The sequence below is a fragment of the Mirounga leonina genome, unplaced genomic scaffold, assembly GCF_011800145.1.
Source record: "Mirounga leonina isolate KUSES-001 unplaced genomic scaffold, KU_Mleo_1.0 Mir_151, whole genome shotgun sequence".
Taxonomy (NCBI): Eukaryota; Metazoa; Chordata; class Mammalia; order Carnivora; family Phocidae; genus Mirounga; species Mirounga leonina.
In genome coordinates this window covers 8,355,883-8,376,413 of record NW_023270377.1, presented here as the reverse complement: position 1 = coordinate 8,376,413, position 20,531 = coordinate 8,355,883, and the positions used below count along the sequence as shown (strand labels likewise).

At 44.1% G+C, this 20,531-nt stretch overlaps 1 protein-coding gene across 1 annotated transcript in view; it reads left to right on the top strand.

Annotated features, from left to right (window-relative positions):
- The window catches only part of CAB39 (calcium binding protein 39), an 86,521-nt gene that overhangs the window by 62,957 nt on the left and 3,033 nt on the right, over nucleotides 1-20,531 (top strand). The window contains exons 4-8 of the mRNA XM_035006912.1: nucleotides 591-709; nucleotides 5,408-5,576; nucleotides 12,872-12,931; nucleotides 16,596-16,661; nucleotides 20,268-20,411. Coding sequence (XP_034862803.1) covers nucleotides 591-709; nucleotides 5,408-5,576; nucleotides 12,872-12,931; nucleotides 16,596-16,661; nucleotides 20,268-20,411 — 558 coding nt within the window. The remainder of the gene's footprint in view (nucleotides 1-590; nucleotides 710-5,407; nucleotides 5,577-12,871; nucleotides 12,932-16,595; nucleotides 16,662-20,267; nucleotides 20,412-20,531) is intronic.

Here is a 20,531-nt window from a genome sequence, read left to right as displayed (position 1 = left end):
ACCTCTGAACTGCTACATCATGTGGTACTTAGAGCCTTCATTATTAATCTATATAAAATCTCTCTGAAGTAGACCTAACTTAATAGGGGGATATGTCTATTTGCCATGAAAGCTCAGCTGCCTACAAGATTCTTTTAGTTTTATTATACTAGCAGAATGCAGCTTATGCAGCTTCTCTTCCTTCCATCACTATAAAAGGAAATTATATATATTGTTTACAACGCAAGCATTTTATTTGAGGCTGCTTGTTCCATATGGGCAGGAATCGGATCCCTGAACATTGTAAGCATGTAGCAAGGTTTTATTTTTCATATCTGAGTCCACATGATTCTAAGGGTTAGAAATGGTTGAAATTATATGTAGTAAGATTTCACTTTGTGAACGTACTGCTCATATTAAAAATAGTATACTATTAAAACTTAGAATTTGGAATTATAAATACGAAAATTTAATATCTGTGAACATTTTGAAGTCAGATATTCAGTCATAATTACAAATATGCAATGCCTTAATTTGAGTTTACTTGGGAGGGTGGATGGGCTTTTTGGTGGTTAGTCGGGTAAACATTTTAATGATTGTATTCCTAATAGGGCAAAAAAGACGTGGCTCAAATTTTCAACAATATTCTCAGAAGACAAATTGGTACAAGAACTCCTACTGTTGAATACATCTGCACTCAACAGAATATTTTGTTCATGTTATTGAAAGGGTATGTACAATGTAACAAAATTTATATTCTCAGTTGAAAAATAAAAAGGAAAGATGGTCTTGGGCAAAGACAGAATGGTAAATGTGGGAAAGTATTTTCTCTATAGTTTAGTCAGCTAATTTTTCCAAACATCTTAAACACATTTCCCTCCTTAAAATTCGGCCAGTGAGGTAAATTGAATTTGAAAATGCCCATATGGGAGTTTAAAAGTGGGTGAATCGTGAGCCCTTAAATTCTCAAATCCCATACAACTGAAGGAAAAAAAGTCTTCTGTGGTCTTACTTCTAGTCTCCAGATTTTAAAAGTTTATATGAACTGTCAGTTAAATGCTTTGTCTAAAGACGTCTTCTTTGGACAGATGTGCACACTGTGAGGCAGTAGAAGCTGCCTAGGAAATGGAGCTGGGGTGCTGTATAGCTTACCTGTGTTCCATCAACAAAGAACACGCTTATGAAGTCCGCCCTTCGCTTTTTACCTGTGTGTGTCTGCTCGCTCACCCACTTAGTGCATCTTCCTGGAGGTAATAGCTGGACTAATAAGCAGGCATTTATGGTAGTTTGTTAGTATTGAAAAACAAACCAAAACCAAAAAAGCCTAAAAACTTGAAAACAAATCCTCTTCTCCCTCAACAGTGAGCCTCCCTGATTGGCAAGGTTACCCCCTGTTGTTTCATACAGGACTTGTTTGCCAGCTCTGGGTCTGGTGTGCATCTGTTTGTCCCAGCATTGGGTGCTGTTCTATTAAATTGGCGGACAAGCGTTTTACTGGCATGACTGTTGGCGTGAATCAGCTTGCTCTCCTACCCCTCGCTTTATAGCTTGCCTCCCTCTGATTCATATCTCTGCGGTTTAACACTTCCCCCAAGTTCAAACTTGTTTAGACAAAGCATGAGTCAGTGCATGTGTTTGATACCAGCATTCTATTTCCTTCTATTTCTAAATATCTATGTTGCTTCTTCAGATGTTGCCATACAGAACTTTTGGCATCTAATTTTTTGTTGTTACCAATCCAGAGTTGCGTGTGTAAACATGTAGTGAGTAGTTTGAAATTTTGGTGTTCTTAGAGCACCTTCCAGATGCCTTTGTGTATTTTTAAACAGAGTATTTCCTTTTCCATAGAAAGCAGTGGTTATTAAAATCCATAAATTAGTTTGCCTACATTTTCGCTTGAAAGTAGCCAGAGGTATGATCTAAACATTGTTAAAATCATGTGAATTCAGAATTTTAAGGTACAATTTAAAGAAAAATTGAGAGCTCTCACATGAGCGGGCCAGAGCAGAAAACTCAGTGAGGGAAGAGAGGAGGAGAAATGAAAATGCAGCTGGTGTTGGTCTCCCCATCCTTTTTTAGCCCTAAGAGTAGAAAGTGTGCAGAAAGCTGGAGGGAAGAAAATAACCAGCCTTTTCCTACCCCTTCCCCAGCTCTGACCGTCACTAACCTTCTGTCACTCCTACTTCATTGCCCTTGCCTCCTCCTTTCCCTCCTCTCACACAACAGTCCCTTAGTATGCATCCCTAGGATTTTATACATAATACATCCGAGGATTTGTTTTTTACCATAGTCATGATAACCATTTACAAACCCAATGTTATCTTATACTCAGTGTTCAGATGCCCCAGACTTTCACACACAGAATGCCATTTTTCAGTTAGTTTGTTTAAATCCAGTTCTAAGCAAGATCCACAAACTGAATTTGGTTCATATGACTCTTATGCCTTCTTTTTTCTTTGTTGAAGCAACTGGGTCATTTGTTCTATAGAAAAATCACATATTTTGGATTTTGCATCCCTGTGGTTTCATTTAGTGTGTTCCTTTGTCTTCTGTTCTTTTAAATTGGTGAGCAAGTCTTTATGAACTCCAGCCGGCGGGGGGCGGGGGGGTTGGATTTAAAACATATTTGATGTGTTTCAGTCCATTGCAGTCATTGTGTCCAGATTTTTGTATCCACATTGTGTCATCATTGGGCCATTGGGAAGCTCCTTCAGGTTGGTGCCCGTGTCCTTATGGCAAGACCCCATTAGTCTTTGATAGCTTCCTTGCTTTCTGGCACAAGATGTCCCTTGCTCATTTTGTACGGGTTCCTACCCCAGACTTGGAAACAGCCATTTCTTCAAAGAGCCTTGTGAACTACCTTTTAAGATTTCTGTGCCTTAGTTCGTGAGTTTAGACTGCTCGTGTACAACATGACCACCTGCATAGGCTGGAAGTACTTTGTTGTTAGACGTCGGGGGACTTACGCTGCTGGTGTCTGTGTGCATTTGAACATAATCTTGTTGCTCGTGCTTGACTGCATCTGGAGGGAGTAGTTTTTTCCTCCGGTGACTTGAATGTCAATGTGTTTTCCACTCTAGTGCTAACAGGTTGTGCAGCGTAACTGTTTGCCCTGTACTCAGTGGTTTATGGCTTAATCGTTTAAGGCAAGCTTGACAAACCACCATCAAAACCTGCCCAACTTGTTGTACCAAACTGTCTTACCCTTGTCTTTCTAGTCTCCTGCTTATTAAATTAAGATCAGTGGTGAATGGTATAATCAGCCATTTTGTGAGCAGACACTTTCATGACCAAAGCGTCAGTCAGCATTCTAGTTGCTGGGCCACACATGATACAGAGGGAGTCATTTGGAACTTCTTGAGGCTCTGTGATGAACCCGTGTACGACAGAGGGATGCCACTGCTAGAGAATGATTAGTACTGTAGGATTTCAGGGGATAAAATGTTTAGTCAATGAGGCAAGGGCTGATAAAAGAGGCGAGACTAATGATTGGAGTTCCAGAGGGTTTGGAGTTTGCATAGTTAGAAAAAAAGAGAGTGGGTCCAGGGACAGGAATGAACATAGTGATGGGCAGCAATAAGGAGATAATCGGAGTGAGTGCTGGATGGCCGAGTGGAAGATGACGTTGGTACGGTAGGAACAGATCTCATAAGGAGAAGCCTGGACATTAAGCCCAGAAGTTTGTCTTTATTTGATTGGCAAGTAGAAATCATTTTGAACTCCTAAGCTGGAAATGCTGTTGATACCCTTGTCGTGTTGGGTAAAATGGTTAAGACACAGCTTAAACAAAGATGCTGGTTAGGGAGCTCTTGCTTTTCTCTAGGTGTGAGTTAATCCCAGTGGGGATGGATGAAAGGAAATGAAACTAAAATATTTCAGAGAAGTCTTAAAAAGGGTGGGTGGTGGTGACACCGAAGATGGGAAGGTTTGGATGTGCTGAAAGGGGGAAAGTGTGAACTGTTCTGTCCAATGCAGTACCTACTAAACACACACCATCATTTTGTTTTAAATCCATTTAAATTAACATTTAGAATTCAATCCCTCAGTCATGCTAGCCAAATTTCAAGTGCTCAGTAGCCACGTGTGGCCTAGTAGTAACTACCACAGTGGACAGCACAGGTATAGAACACTTACATTATCAGATGAGAAAGTTCTGGAAGACCTGTTTTAGACCCAGGTATCTGAAACAAAATCGTGGCGCCAAATTATAGAAACGAGGAAGCAGGGGAGGGTGACTGTTTTGCGGAGGAAGATGAGATTTGAATTTACATATGTAGTGCTTATGGTAGACCCTTAACTGAAGTTGTCCAGAGGCAACAGAAAATGCCTAACTAGAGTTCAGGAGCAGACCTGAGTAAGGGAACTGTGGAGTCATGGTGGGAGCCGTGAAATTGTCCGGGCGATCACCAGCAGGCCAGCGGCCACGGAGGAACGCCCTCAGCCAGGCCAGAAGTAGGAACAGTCCTCGCGAGGGGTAAAAAGGAGAACAGAGAGCTTTTTCTTTTCCTTTTTCAGAGACAGAGATGCAAAGGTTGGCACTGTTGGGATACTAAGGAGTAGAATTTATGTGGTGAGAGAAGTTTCTTTTAGCCAGGAAGAGGTCTTTTGCAAGTAGAATGTTGGGAAATGCAACGAATGCGGGAGGGTTGAGGAGCCGGTAGGTGGGAAAGACACAGAGCCGGTGCATGCGGCCCGAGAGGCGGTGGAGGGGCCGAGAGGCGGTGGAGGGGCCAAGGCCAGTCCCCGAGGCTAGGCAGCCGGCAGAAGGGGGCGGGCAGCGCGGCCGAGAGGAAAATGGGGCTCCTTTCTGACCAAGGTGAGACACAGCCGTGTGTGCATGACTGCTGCCGGGGCGTCCCCGGCACCCACTGCGAGAGTCCGAGAGTCCTCCAGGCTCTCCTGACAAGCGCTCTGTGACCTCCTCAGGATCAGGCTTTTTAACTTTGTAGGGTTCATGTTGCCCAGAGTCTTGAAGGTTCTATTTTGAGTATTGAATCGAAACAATGAAGTATAAATGCTGTATATTTGATAGCCCTGTTTAGATACTATGAATTTGGGAAACGATTCTGTTTCATAATGGTTTTTGATTCAGCTTTTGGGTTTTCTGAAGTCTTGAGAGCACCACACGTAAATCTAGCCCCTTTTTGGAAGTCAGACCCTACATACTTCTCAAATCTTTTAGCTAATAAATTATGAACGTTTATTTATTGTTATTTTTCTTTGGTTTGAAGCAGTTATCACCAGCTAATATGTGTGCGCCCTCTAGAGTAAGTTAACCTGAGCACAGACCCTCCTCTGAGAGGGATGCCTTTTGTAACCTTCTCTGGTCAATTAGGACACATCTGAAACTTCCTGTTCTAAAAATTTGAACTGTTCAGTGTTAGAGGAGTTTTAAAACAGCAATCATGGTTTGTTTTTCTTTTTGCAGGTATGAATCTCCAGAAATAGCTCTAAATTGTGGAATAATGTTGAGAGAATGCATCAGACATGAACCACTTGCAAAAATCATTTTGTGGTCAGAACAATTTTATGATTTCTTCAGATATGTCGAAATGTCAACATTTGACATAGCTTCAGATGCATTTGCCACATTCAAGGTAACATAAAACTGTAGAATTCTAAATACACTTGTAAGTCTGATTAACTGGTTTGCTGTTTTTTTTTTTCCTGAACCTCTAAGCTCCAAGTCTATACACGGCTGCCCTCTAGCGGGAGGAGAGAAGATATGTTTTATGTGTGTCTGTGTGACTTAGGTGTATGCAAGAGAGTCACAGCTTAAAAAGGGTGGAGGAGTTAGATTGTAAGCTCTGTCTAAAAGCGTGGTCAGTGTGGGCAAAAGCACACTTTTCTGTTAAGTTACCCATTAGGTGTGGTGTATTGTTATACGTACATCTAGCAAACAGGTTTTTCTCCTGTGTTGGAACATACTGGACAAAGTTTCTTTGGTTAAACACTGGACAAAGTAGTTGTCTTCTATTCAGGGCCATGCTAATTTGGAATAGGCATGTCTTTAAATACTAGAACCACAATCAGGACAGAGATTTCCACATTGTGGACAGGCCCAAGGGAACGATAGACTTAGCTCTCCTACCTCATGCTCGTGCCAAAGCTTATTTATCAAATGCTTGGGGGAAAGGGAGCAGAATCACCTGCACTATCCAAATTGTTATGTCGCCGCCCTTCCCTGTATACCTTATCTCCCTGTTGTGTATTTGTATAAACTAAAGACACATATGGTACGATACCACTCTACAACATGCACATTTTGTTTTGCATTGTGAGGGTCTATGCCGTTTCCAGTATATAAAGCGGTAATATTTATATTCGTGTTCTTCACAATGAAAGTAAGCTTTTAGATGTTACATTCCCTTATATAAAATGACCTCATAAGTGAATATTTACTGCTACTTTAATGTAATCAGAATTTAATATACTAACCTACGGACTACTTTGCTTAGAAACCATGAACACTGTTTTAGTGAAAAGTAGCCACTTTTCCCACGAGGGTTCAGTATTATGACGATAAAGAGCCCTTGAGATAATGAGCACACGCCTAGGTCTCTGGGGAAAATATGTCCCTCACAGTGAATGAACACCCTTAAAACAGGACGAAAACCTGGGGACCTGGCCATTAGGGTTTCACATGAAACGAGAATGAGGTAATAGTGTGAGAGGTGCCCAAGGGTTTATTTTCCTGAAACCATTATTAAAGAGGATATCAGAAGCCTTAGGTAAGATCTCAGATATTTTTTTTTTTTTTAAAGATTTTATTTATTTATTTGACAGAGACAGAGATAGCGAGAGCAGGAACACAAGCAGCGGGAGTGGGAGAGGGAGAGCAGGCTTCCCGCCGAGGAGGGAGCCCAATGTGGGACTCGATCCCAGGACTCTGGGATCATGACCTGAGCCAAAGGCAGCCGCTTAACGACTGAGCCACCCAGGCGCCCCAGATCTCAGATATTTTTATGCCAACGTCCAAAGCAAAATGGATTGAATTCGGGGTTATAACAGAGCAACAAATGTGATGTCTGTTGTGTCGCTGCATTTTGGGGGTAGGACTCCTACTTGGGATATAGTGGAAGGGGTTACCCCACTATAAAGCAGCAGGCCTGTTACGGAGAGAGACCCTGTGTGGAAAGCAAGGCACGAGCTGAGGGCGCTCACTGTGGGCGAGGCGGCGGCGGCGTGCGAGCGCGATCGGACCGCCTGCCCCAGCGGGCCAGCAGGCGAGAGAGACGTGTCAGCACCGCCGGAAACGCGATTCGCGGGGTCTGACAGTCCTGATTGGCCTCGCCAATAGTTTCAGGATCAGCCCTCAGTCAGGGCTGCTGCTTTGACTTACATTCTCACCAAGGAGAAAGCGGTGGTGGTGGAATCACTGTGGGCAAAGCAACCCCGGCAGGCCGCGTTAGCCAGAGGGGGAGAGACTGGGCACCCAGCGCCTGGCAGGTAGGTCTGCCTGAGGAAGGGAAACTTTGCAGCATAGTTCAGAATTCGCAGGATGGACGCTGGAAGAGACGGCGTTGAGAAGCTGCCCTGGCTTGTGTGTCTCAGCCGCTCCTGATGACACAGAAAGGGAGGAGCTCTTTCAAGAGGCCCCTGAACAGAGAGCGCTGCGAGAAACAAAGTCAAGTAGAGCCCAAAACCAAGAGAGTGTGTGAGAGAGAGACAGACAGACAGACCTATCAGGCAGACCTTCCCTCCCCACCTTCCCTAGAGGGAACCCGGGTTAGCCGTGACAGTGACAGAGCCTCCCACCAGACGTGCTGACCGGGAGGGAGGACTCTCCTGTCCTGGTTTCCTGCTGTCCTCTTTGAGAGACTGCTTGTATCCTAGAAAAAGGAGGATAGATCCGTGGCTTGCGCTAACCTTGAAGAACGTGACCAGACCTCTCTCTCCAGAAAATGCACTCTGCACATAAAAACTTTCAAGCAAATGCAGCTCATCCGTAAACCTGGATTTAGAGTCTGTGGAACAGGTGCTGAGTCTCAAAAGGAAATTAAAAACTACCTGCTCCAGGAGCGCCGGACTGGCTCGGTCAGAAGAGTGTGTGACTCTTGATTTCAAGCCCCACGTTGGGTGCAGAGATTACTTAAATAAATATTTTTTTAAAAACCCAAAACTACCTGCTCTAAATGTATCCAAGATTTGTAGCTTGAATGAATGTGTACTAAGATAGTAGATTAGTGACCAAATGTTGTTAGTGTTTTCTTTTTTGAGGACTTAAGGAGAATGGGGAGGGGCGTCAGAAGGCCAACAAATATATTTCCAATTTTTCCAGAGTAAAAGAAGGTAGATTCCCCAGAGAGGCTGGTGGAGCTTGGAGCTCGATGTTATACCTGTGTAAGGTTCTAGAAAGTGTTTCTAAAGAGATGATTTCTGAGCATTTTGGAAAGGAAACCGTGTACCCACAGCCAGCATGGATTCACGAAGAGTAAGTTCAGTCCTATTAATCTCATAGATGCCAGTAGCTGAGGGGACTTAGAGCGTGTGGCTGCCTGGGTTCATTTCCCAGCTCTGCTGTGGATTTAATCTCAAGCTCTTCATCTGTTAAGATGGAAGTAATAATACTAATATGCAAGGGTTATTGTGCCTCCACACAATATGTGTGCAGCAAACAGTAGCTATTAGAATTATTCCTTTATGACCGTGAGGATATACTGGATGTTGAATAATCGTACAGATCTGTTTTCATGGAATCGGTGAAAAGATCAGAGCTAGAGTTTCGGTGTAGTGATTTACATCTAATTGAATGCTCTCCTATCCATAGGGTGCTAGAGAATGGATTGCCATCACCCTGGAGAGAAATTTCTGGTGGATTTCCACTGGGCTTTGTCCTAGCCCAGCTGAACATTGTTAATGACTTAGATAAAGGGTGACAAGGCCTACTTACCAAATGTGTAGGTGACAGCTGTGAAAGGAAAGATAGCAGACAATGGTGATCCTAAAATAAGGCTTCATAGCGATCCGGAGAGGCCAGAATGGAACAGACTGAGGTCTTCCACTCGAGGACCCAACTCTATAAATAAGGGATGTGGGAAGAAGGCATAATAATATAGTGAATAATAACTATAATAATTACTAAGCTTAATAGATACTGAAATGTAGGCAATTTCGTATCCGACTCAACCATCTCCTTTACAGATAAGGAAACTGGGGTCTATAGAAATGTTGGGTGAAGCCAGGCTATAAATGGGGAAGCCAGAATTTGAACCCAGGCAGTCTGCCTCCAGAGCCCACTCTGACGAAACAAAATTCTGAATACGTCCTGTAAAATTAAACAATGTGATGCTGCTGCCCCAGAGCCACGTGTGACCACATAGTGTGTGACCTAAGGAGCTGATGATGGTCTCGCCCCACTATTAGCCATTAAGGTAACAACACATAAATGTGTTCCGTTCCAGGCGCTACACTTTAAGAGGCACATAGACAAATAGATGACTTTCAGAAGACAGTAGATGGTGAGGGGGACTCAGAACCTGTCATGCGAGGAGTGGTTAAAGGAACTTGGACGTATTTAGCCTGGAGAAGAGAAGACTCGGTAGGGACTTGCCGTGAGAGCGCTACATGTATGTGAAGTGGGGTCCTATAGACAGTGGGTTGAACCTATTTCTGTGGGCTCTGACGGTTTCTGGAAATAACCCGGGGATAGGTTTGACTCTAGCACAGGGAGGACTTTCTAACCCTCAAGAGCTCCAAAGGGAAACCACACAGTTGGAAGAATTGAGTCTTTTGTCCTGGGACATGGTCAAGCATCAAGGAGGAAAATGAGCCACGCAACTTGCCAAGGCTCTGTGAAATCAAGCCCTGGGGTCAGTGGCATTTCCTCAGCCACCCCAGGGCCGTCCTTGCCACATGGTGTTTTGAGACCCCAACTTACTAGCTTTTAGGAATCTTTTTAAATTCAGCATACCCTAAAAGTTGGCTGCTCAATCTGCTGGGCTCGGGAGATGACCCCTGCCTTTCTCCCAGTCCTGCCAGGGCCTTGGGAAGACTAGAATTTAGATAGGGAGGAAATCAGAGATCCTGCTCCTTCTCCCCACTGCTAGCTGACCCAGCACCTTGTGGTCTGGGACCACATGGCACCCTGGACATTTTGCAGGTTGCTGACCACTGACTGCATGACCTTTTCCCTTTGTTTTCTTCTGTCCCCCCCCCCCCCCCCGCAACGTGATTTGAACTCTCCAGAGCTCTTGGCTCTAGCCCCTAGACTGAGGTTCCTTCTCATCTCTCAGTAGATAGAGGCTCTGCCCAAGTCCCCACCTCCTCTTTTCCCTGCTTAGAATCAGCCTTTTTCGGTGCTGGCTCTCAGCAGTTGCTTCTTTCCTACCAGTGTGTCACTCCTGTCCAGGCCCTCGTGTGGCCCGTGTTGACAAGGAGCTTATGTCCTGCGGTGCATTGGGGTTCCGGTCCCTACTTCAGCAGTCTCAGAGCGCCCCTTCAGTCTCTCCCTACCCCAAGGTCATTGAGATTTGATTCCTAGATTGACAGGGGTTTCCTGGTCTCTTGAAACCAAATGGTAATAGAATCTTTCCTAGAGGGGAGATGTTAGAGGTCCCCACTTTTCCTGTGTGGCCCAACTATGAGGCTCTTGCTGCTATTTGAGATCCAACCTTCAGAGTACTTCCCTTACTCAGAACTTCAGTAAAAATCTGTTGCACCACGTATTTAGGACTTTTGCTTTCTGAGCAGTATTTTCTACCTCCCTGTCCCTAATATCAACACCAGTTGAGAGCCATCGTCTTTAAGATCCCCACCTTCGTCATTCTCTTCTGTCAGATTATGGCAGAGCAGTGAACACTGGGTTCCTTTCACTGTACTTCCTTATATTGGTCTCCAGAATGACTTAGCCACACACAAAAAAGAAATGACACTTAGATTTGCATGGATCCTGACACACTAATCCCTTAATTCGCTTATTCATTTGTTCATTCAGCTCACTCCACAAGCCTGAGTGCCAGTCCTGTGCCAGGCACCGTTCTGTAGGTGCTGAGGTTCAACAGTGAACCAGGCAGACCCCTGCTCTTGAGGCTCCTACACAGGGGGGGACCACCATAAACAGTTGACGGTAGCATATAGAAGGAGGAAGTGCCTTTAACAAGCATCCTTGATACATTCCCTTCAAGGTCTTGTGTACCTCTCTCCCTAATAGCTAACTCCCGTGGGCCAATATGCTACGGTAATATAAATTCTCCTTTTCACCCCCCCATCTCCTGCCCCATATGGGGAAGCTTCATAGCGTTTCTTTTCCGGCTTCTTGAGGATGCTCAAACTTCAGGTTTCCTAATTTTGTCGATTTAATCCCCAAGGGGGATTTGGAAAAAATTAGGTCTTTTCCTGGGCCTATAATGCATACCCTATCCAGCAGTTTGAACACCTGTAAATCTTTGGGGTGGAGATAGAAGCCTTCTTAAAAGCATACTTTGAAGATTGCTAGATGTGATCTTTTCCCAAACCTGTTCCCTGATTTTGTTGGTTCATTCATTTATTTATTAAATATTAAGCTCTTACTATGTGCTGGGCACTGCATGGGTGCTGGGGATTCAAAGATTAGTAAAAATAGACATGACCATAATATTTACAGAACTTACAGTCTAGCATGAGAGAGATGGTAATCAGATAGTCCCACAGACATAAAGACAGCTCTGTCCATGCTTTGGTGCTGGTGACCAGTCTGGAAGGCTTCTCTATGGCAGTGATGTGGGAGCAAGGTTCAAAGGTGGTAGTTAGCTAGGCCAAGGGGAAAGCCTGTGCGAGGAAGGCCTTTCAGGGAAGGGCAGTCACACGGTAGGCGACGGAAGAGCTCCCTGCAGGATTTCTCCAGGCCTGCCAGGTCCCCACGAGGGAACCAGAGCCGTAGCGCTTTCCACATGTGTTTGACCGTGGAACATTTCCTAGAACGTTTCTTAGGACCGGCATTACACTTGGACATACTTCAGGAAACACTAGTTCATCGCAACCTGGGCCACTCAAACATCAACAGCTAAGAGAACAAGGAGAGTTGGTTCGGAGAACGGGGATTATTGGCACTAAGCTCTCCAATAGGTGGTTGTAAAGGGATTGTATTCAATAATTCACCAAGTAGTGACTGACCGTTTCTGCTGTCACATGTTCCCATTCTCTTTTCCACCTGGTGAGACCAAGGCTAGTTCGTTGCTAACTTGCAGGTTCTTAAAGGCCGGGACCACATTTTTTGTCTTTGTAGCCCCAGCACCTAGAACTTCACCTGGCACATAGTAGATACTTTCTGAATGAATGACCCTTGAGTTGTATCCTGGGACAGCTATATGGTGAGGCATAAGCTCTACTTTGTAGTCATGCGAACTTGGACTCTAGGACATTCTGATGTTTGAGTCTACATTTTTGCAGCATTAGTCTGCTTACTGAGGAGCTAATGTTTTTAACATGGTGGGGTTTTTTAAAACATTCTGCCCCTGAAAAAAAGATTGCATTAGATATGAAACTGAATGTAACAGAATTTAGGAGGAAGAAAATGGAACCTCCAATACTTTTTCTAATGAAAGAAATTTCCTCTTTCTCCACCAGGAGCCGTATTTTATTTGACATTTTACCATAATCATTTACTTTTATTTCACTTTATTGCTTTATTCCCTTTCTTTGAATTTGTTTGTTTTTAAATTTTTCCTTCTAAGATCTGTAGACCTGTGACTAATCACAATCATTATAATCACAGTTTCAAATTGTTAATGATTTGATTCGCTCTTACCTAGAATCAACATTTCAGTATAATTCATGTTCAAATGTTTTTAAGTATAGTGATTTTTAACAACAGTTTTTATCCAGTAAAATGGCGTGGCATGTTTTAGGATTCTCTTTTCTAAAAGAACTTGAATGCAGAACAACTGTAAAATAATGTATTTTCTTTCTCTAGGATTTACTTACAAGACATAAGTTGCTCAGTGCAGAATTTTTGGAACAACATTATGATAAAGTAAGTATATGAAATACTACCTTAATATTGTAAGTTTGGGGGCGCCTGGGTGGCCCAGTCGGTTAAGCATCCAACTCTTGATTTCAGCTCAGGTCATGATCTCAGGGTCATGAGATCGAGCCCTACGTCAGGCTCTGTCCTTGCTGAGTGTGGAGCCTGCTTAAGATTCTCTCTCTTTCTCTCCCTCTCCCTCTGCCCTGCTCACGCACATGCTCTCTCTCTCTTTCTCTCTCAAACAAATAAATAGTAAGTCTTGTACCAGAAATGAAAGATTTAAGTTAGATTTTTATGCCAGATACTTTTTTTTGCATATGTAATGGTTTTAAATGGTACTATAATCATTTCTCTACTGAAATGAGGTATAGAGTGTTAACTTGGTCAGAAGCAGAATTTTATCTTTTTGATTGACACACTACCCTTCGCATCTTTTCTTGCTTTAGGGGAGGAAATAAAAGTGCTTTGTTGCCGAAAGACAATATACAGTTAAGATGACTTAACTCTCCCTTCCTTTCTATCAGTTGTTGACATTCCTGTTGCTTCCAGGAGAGAGAAGGGGGGGTGACCCTGAGGGTGAGAAGAGCATTAGGCTGGGCGGGCTCTGCTCCTGCCCTGCTGCTGCCTGCTGGTGGCCATGACCAAGGCCCTTACCTCTGGGGGACTCAGACGTCCGTCCTCCTTATAAAGTGAGGACACTGGACTAGCCCAGTAGTAAGGTCCCTTCCAGGTTGAGCCATTGTCACACTGCCTGGTTCTGGAACTCCCAGAAGTCTGTAAACAATCCTGAGTGCCCTTGATGCGCGCAGCAGACTACAGTGCCCTGGGCTCTGCTCCCCACCGCGCCCACCAGCGCCTCCTTAGGCCACACTGGTTTAACTGTCATGCTGTCCCCAACACGAGGGGCTCGCTGAGAGAAGCTAGGATAATAACAGCCCACTGAAAATTCCCGTCTAAGCCATGAGATCTGGCTTAGGTTTTCATTCTCCACTAGTCGTTTGAATTTCTGAATCCTAGGCACGCACTGTTAATACTTCATCGTTCACTGTTCAGTTGCTGTTCAACTAAATTGTAAGATTCTCAGAGGCAAAATCTGCGCTTTTGAACTCTTTTGTGCTCCTCTCTCCCTCCCGCTCGGTAACATCCATCACGCAATGCTGAGTACATAGGAAATCCCTCATGGAAGGCCTCACGAGTGGCTTAAACATTGCTGGTCATCAGTTTTTTTAAATTTTCCATTTGGATATGGTACGTTTCTTTGCATGTGCATTGGTTCAAAGTGGGAGCACGGGCATCTCAGGGCTGCCTTTCTACAGCAGTTAGGAGCGTGGGCTTCGGCACCAGGTTGCCTGGAGTCTGGCTTCAAGTCCCAGCCCCACCTTGGGTGGCTGCCTTCGTTCACTCTCTGCCTCCGAATCCTCAGCCCTAAAAGAAGGCTCCTAATAGCACCGTCGCTGTTGTCGTGGGTTGTTGTGAGGATCACTGAGAATGTGCGTGTCGCGCGCACGACAGCAGCGCCTGGAACGCAGAACGCAGCTAGGAACTGTCGGCGGATCGTGTTTCTGCCTGGTCTCAGGGATTCCCTGACCTAACATACCGGTATCTTAGTTTAAAGCCCCCTGAAGATTCAAACGAACAGTGACATCAGTTAGTTTGGTGGTAAAATACTTCCCTACATGTTACTAATGGATGACATTGGTTAAGAGGATTTTAGGAAAATTTATGTGAGGCAGCTAACAGAAGTGTGTAGACCGTGTGGTCAGATCTCAGGGAGTGAGAAGGTGAGCGAGGAGCCAGGGGGTGCGATTACACAAGACTTCGTCATCTGAAGTCCTGCATACTTGGGCCCTGAGCTTTCTAATAACCAGAAGCAGAGAGAGAAACAGAATCCGTTAAAAAAATGGCAATTCCTGTAAAACAAAACATATTTCTCCTGTTGGCATTCCCGGGGGAATTCGATCAGAGTGGCATGTAGTGGATACAGCCCTCAAGGTGACTGAAATGCTGAACTGAAGTGTAGTGAATTCCCCGAGAGCAGATCTTCGAGGAGCCCCAGCGGTGCCTGTCCTCGCCCCATATTCCTAACCCCGGGAGGAGATCCGACATCCCCGGGGGAGCACATGGACCACACGTGCACTCTTCAGCCAGTCCTCCGTCAGGGTAATCTCTTGCACCGAAGCTTATCCTAAAAATTGGGCAGCAAAAAATCTTAACCTGCATTTTCTGTCAAGAACTTGAGGGGTACATATTCCGTGTTACTGATTAAAGGCAGATCCAGTTGTTTGGATCGTTGGGTTGGATGATCCTTTGAGGAGAAAGTCGGGTTAACATCCTTCTCTGAAGAAGAAGTCTGCCATCCCACCTCTGCCTAGAGATAAGCATATGTTCTGGGTTAGCTCTAAAGCAGGGGTCAGAAAACCTTTTCTGTAACGGGCCAGATAGTAAATACTTGAGGCTTCCTGGCCATGCAGTCTCTGTCGATTCTCCTGTCTCCTGTGTTGGAGAAAGCAACCATAGACAACACATAAACAGACTTATTTACAATACGTGAATGAGCGTGGCTGTGTTCAACAAAGCTTTATTTATAAAAACAGGTGGCGGGCTCGATTTGGCCCCAGAGCAGCAGTTTGCTAACGCCTGCTCAGTCACAGATGATTCTGGCGGGTGAGGACCCATGGTAAAGGGTAGGCGCCAACAGCTTCAGCGAGTGTGGCCTTGGCCCCTGCGTGTCCCTCCTGCTTTGATGGGCTTCTCCTTACCATGCCGGTGACACCACGCTTGTCAGTGAGCACCATTTTGTAAATCTAGTGGACACGTGTCACTTCCTAAGTATGTCACATTGTGCATTCTCCAGTCTTCATCCATGCTGTGTCCTTCCCTTTTTATCTCTGAAGAATACTTTTCTCCTCCCCTTTTCTAAATGAAATTGCTGCCATTATTCAAGATTGAGCCCAAGTCCCAACTTCTCTAGGACACCTACCTATTTGACAGCGCTGAATTTCTCCTCCTTTATTTTTAATTATTTTCACCTTTTGCTTGATGCGTTGAAGGAACAGGTAACTTTTCTCTTTGTGGTTGTGCTTCAGGCTCACTGAACTGTAAAAAAATAGAAATTTTCTAGAACCAAGAAATGAGAGCTGACTCCACCTTGAGAAACAGTTAGAGGGTAGGAGTTATGTTTGTGCATATGGAGTTTGGATGACAGAAGAATACCAGATTTAAGCCGTATGGGCCTGTCTAGCGCTGGGCAAGGGTCGGTCCCAGGAGCCCTCCTCCTGGAGGTCATCCTCAGGCACCCCTGAGGATCTCTGAGCGCCTCTGAGAAAGATGGAAGTGAGATGGAAGGGCGGCTGGTGGCCTTCGTGGTGTTGGAAGTTCATGCCCAAGGGTGCCTGGGTGGCTAGTTGGTTAAGCATCTAACTTCAGCTCAGGTCACGGTCTCAGGGTCCTGGGATCAAGCCCCACAACGGGCTTCCCACTCAGCAGGGAGTCTGCTTGTCACTCTCCCTCTCCCACTGCCCCTCTCTCTGCTCATGTTCTCTCACTCTCTTCAAAATAAGCAAAATCTTAAAAAAAAAAAAAAAAAAAAAAAAGTTTGTGCTCAACTTTTTAATGTTCTCTACCATTCTTTAAAAATGTAACTCCTGATACATGTTTTCTTGTGTTTTAGTTCTTCAGTGAATATGAGAAGTTACTTCATTCAGAAAATTATGTGACAAAAAGACAGTCACTCAAGGTATGACTGATTATTTCATGTCGCTTACTTCTCTTCACCCTGTGTTTGAAACTTGTATTTGGGGAAAGGGAGATATGCTGGTGTGGGTCTTAGACCTTTGAGAGGAAAATATATTTGTCCATGGTCAAGACTTTTGTGGAAAGGAAGGAGTTCAGCAGTGGTCTACACAGGGCACCTGCCCACCTGCCTGTAGGTAGGGATACCAAAATGGAATATACAGAAGTTTGAAGAGGTCTCTACCTCTTAGCAATACAGTATTTTACATTTGGAAGCCTGTTTTTGAAACTTGGAATTACCTCAACCAGACGAAGGCCCAGTCAGTAGCTGTTGTGCTCCCCAGGACGGCAGAGGCTTGTTGTGTGGAGGGGACGTGAGCAGTGAAACCTTGAACCACAGGCAGGTTTGGCTGCTTTGTATCAACCTGGGGTATGGACAGTTCCATTTGGAATTTAAATTTAAGATTTAAAACTCTGGAACAGGGTTTGGCAGACTGTAGCTCATGGGCCAAATCCAGCTCCCTGCTATTTTTGTAAATAAAGATTTATTGGCACACAGATAACATGCATTTATTTACATATTATGTGAGACTGTTTCAGAGGATAACAGCAGATTTGAATGGTTGCTGCAGAGACCATATGGCTGGCAAAGTCTAAAAACATTTCCTATCTGGTCCTTTACAGAAAATTTGCTGACCTCTGCTCTAGAAAATTCTCAATGCAGTTAATAAAAGCATACCTCTCACTCTGTCAGTAAGTGGTCCTGACAGGAACTATAGATGGAAATCACAAAGGATTTAGGGGGAAAATCCTAATTCCATTTATACTTTTTGCCATGTCCACTTTAAATTCTACTCTGCTCGGAGTTCTTCCTGTCAGAGCTGTCTGAATTCATTTGATCAGGACTGCATTCCTGCTGCCCTTCTTGCCATGGGGAGATCACTCGTGAAGACCTTATCTTTCTATGGGAATGGACTAAAGGACATCAGGGGCGTCCTTTATACTTTGTGTCCTTTGATGAGAACGTGCTCTACCATCCAAATTTCCAAAAGAATCCTTCCCATCAGGCCAGCTGCTTCCTTTTCCCTGAAGGCTGTAACTCCTACAGTGGGGGACCCATCGTAGCCACAGTTTGGAAGTGTATTGCTGCTGAAATGGTCCGGGCGGCTGGGGCGCTTCCCGCTCCTTGTTGCCGTTTGGCCCTCGCCTCCCAGCCTGGCCCATGGTCCAGCACCCGGGGCCCTCTGCCTCCTCCCTTCTCCCGGTGCACCGGCTGCCCATGGCCACTGAGAAGATAAATCTTTTCATCTTGGGAGTGGGGAGCGGTACTTCTCTTGCAGCTGTTTAAGGACATTTTCTTCCCTGTACATCGGTGTGATGTAATACACATTTTTAAGATTCATGATACAGTGTAGGCCCCCCTGTGATTCTGCACTCGGTCAAGTGGCCCTGTGCAGCCCCTTTCTGTCCGAGGGCCAAGGTCTCCACAGCATCACACAGATATGAGCAGCGGGATAGAGCCAGCATCTTCCAAGGTCGAGGACGCCAGGCAGGATTACCTAGGGTAGTAGTAGCTTCCAGGGCCAATACCTCTTCACAGGAGGGGGAGCAGGGTAGTTTATTGGCAAATCAATAGACTTTGACCAAATCCTGAATTTTGGGGCTGCTTAGGTAAGGAGAAGGGCTTTCAAGACCTTTCTGCCACTTACTAATTGCCACCATGAAAAAGAAGTTTAAGACCACTATTTGCAAGACCTTAGTCATGGACACGAAGCTGGTCTTTGGCTCCTGCAGTTTCATAATACCTCATGAATGCATGGAGCAATTTGGGAACCAGTGGTACTTTAAAAATGGATTTTAATTGTACTTCTCTTTTTGCAGCTACATTGGCATTTATTATTCCTATATTTATTTTATCAGCTAATGTGTATTCCCTGTGCAAGACCTCAGACTTTTATTTTTATGTCTAAAGAAATATAAAGAATTAACAGTTACCCCCCTCCAGATAACCAAATGAGCCATGTTCAGTATTTCCTTGGTTTCTATGATAGAAAATGAACACCAGTAAAGCGATAAACCTTCACATACTTAATAGTAACTTTTGAGTCTTCATAAGAGTAAATACCTGTTGCTTCTTACCTTAAAAGTTGTATATTTTGGGCGCCTGGGTGGCTCAGCTGGTTAAGCGACTTGCCTTCAGCTCAGGTCATGATCCTGGAGTCCCCGGATCGAGTCCCGCATCGGGCTCCCTGCTCGGCAGGGAGTCTGCTTGTCCCTCTGACCCTCCCCACTCTCATGCTCTCTCTATCTCATTCTCTCTCTCAAATAAATAAATAAAAATCTTTTAAAAAAAAAAAGTTGTATATTTTGTGATTCAGATTGATGTGAAGCCTGAGCTTGAGCTTCTGAAATCTTCCTTTAATTTCATTATAAATCCTAAGTAGAATAGATTGGTTCTCCTGCACATCAGGTTATTTTTTATTTCATATGATGACATGTTGCTTATCTAGAAATCGGTTGTTTGGCAACTTCCAAGTACCTAGAACATAGCCAGGAGCCCAGAAAGGAATTAACCAAAGCAATTAATCCAGAATGACTGTATTCATACATTTTGCTTCCCTCAGACCTCACTACACTCTCGTGAGATGTAGGTCCTGTTCTCCATTCCCACTGTCACAGGTTGATGAAACTGGGGTGCAGGGAAATTAATGTGCCCAAGGTTGCATAGCTCACAGAGAGAGCAGGGAGCCAGGATTTGAACCCACGCAGGCTGATGCCACAAGGACTGCAACGCGACCTCTAGCCCACGGCAGGCCTGCTAGACCCAGACTAGAAGTTGGCCCACTGACAACATGAAGGGGTGGCTGCTGGTTTTGGGAAAATAAAACTAGAGCAAGCAGTGACAATTTGAAAACCAAGGACTGAAACGGAATAGTGGACTCTTTAGAACTCAGCCCTGGAGACAGGCTTTTTTTTTTTTTTTTTTTTTTTTTAGCTTAATTGATGTCATTAGTGATGATGGGGAGTTATTAAGAGAAAATTGGAGTATCTTCAGGATACTTTGCTGAAGAAAGAACAGAGAAATAATCATTTTTATAAACCTTCGTGAATCAGATATGATGAAAGCATAACTTTGGCAAGCTTAAGGGTAAGTGTATGGAAGCTTTGGACCTGGAACCCTCTGTCCTGGGAAGTCCAGAATAATTTTTTAACTAAGCTAAGATTTGTAGTTAAACAAGAATTATCAGTAACTTACCTTCTGACCATTTTCTTTGATAGTTTTTTTTTTTTTAATGAGATAATGGAAATGCATATTTAAAGAGTAGGTTCTGACAGTTTCCGATTCTGGGCCAAGCAGAGAGTAGTGTTGGACTCCCCATAGGCTTACCCCCAAAAGAAAGGCTTAAGGGTGCAAGTAGCAAGCGGCAAGTAGGTGGGCACTCAGTAGCTTTTCAGTCATAATTTGAGTTCAGCTCATTGGTCTTTTGAATACCTGCTAATATTCTGTGCTTAACAATGATGATCATAAAGTGAATTATTTTTTTAAACTTTGGTTTTCCTTGAAATCTTGATGATAATGTAAGAGTTAATTGTTTAAATGTCTTCTCAGCTTCTTGGTGAACTACTCTTAGATAGACACAACTTCACAATTATGACAAAGTACATCAGTAAACCAGAGAACCTCAAATTAATGATGAATCTCCTACGAGACAAGAGTCGTAATATCCAGTTTGAGGCCTTCCACGTTTTTAAGGTAGAGTACTAGAACCATAAACAGTATTTTCCTCTAGAGTTGCTAATCTCATTTCATTTACCAGTTATTGAAATAGTATTCACCTCATTTTCGTAATCTAAGTGATCCAACAGTCAGTAT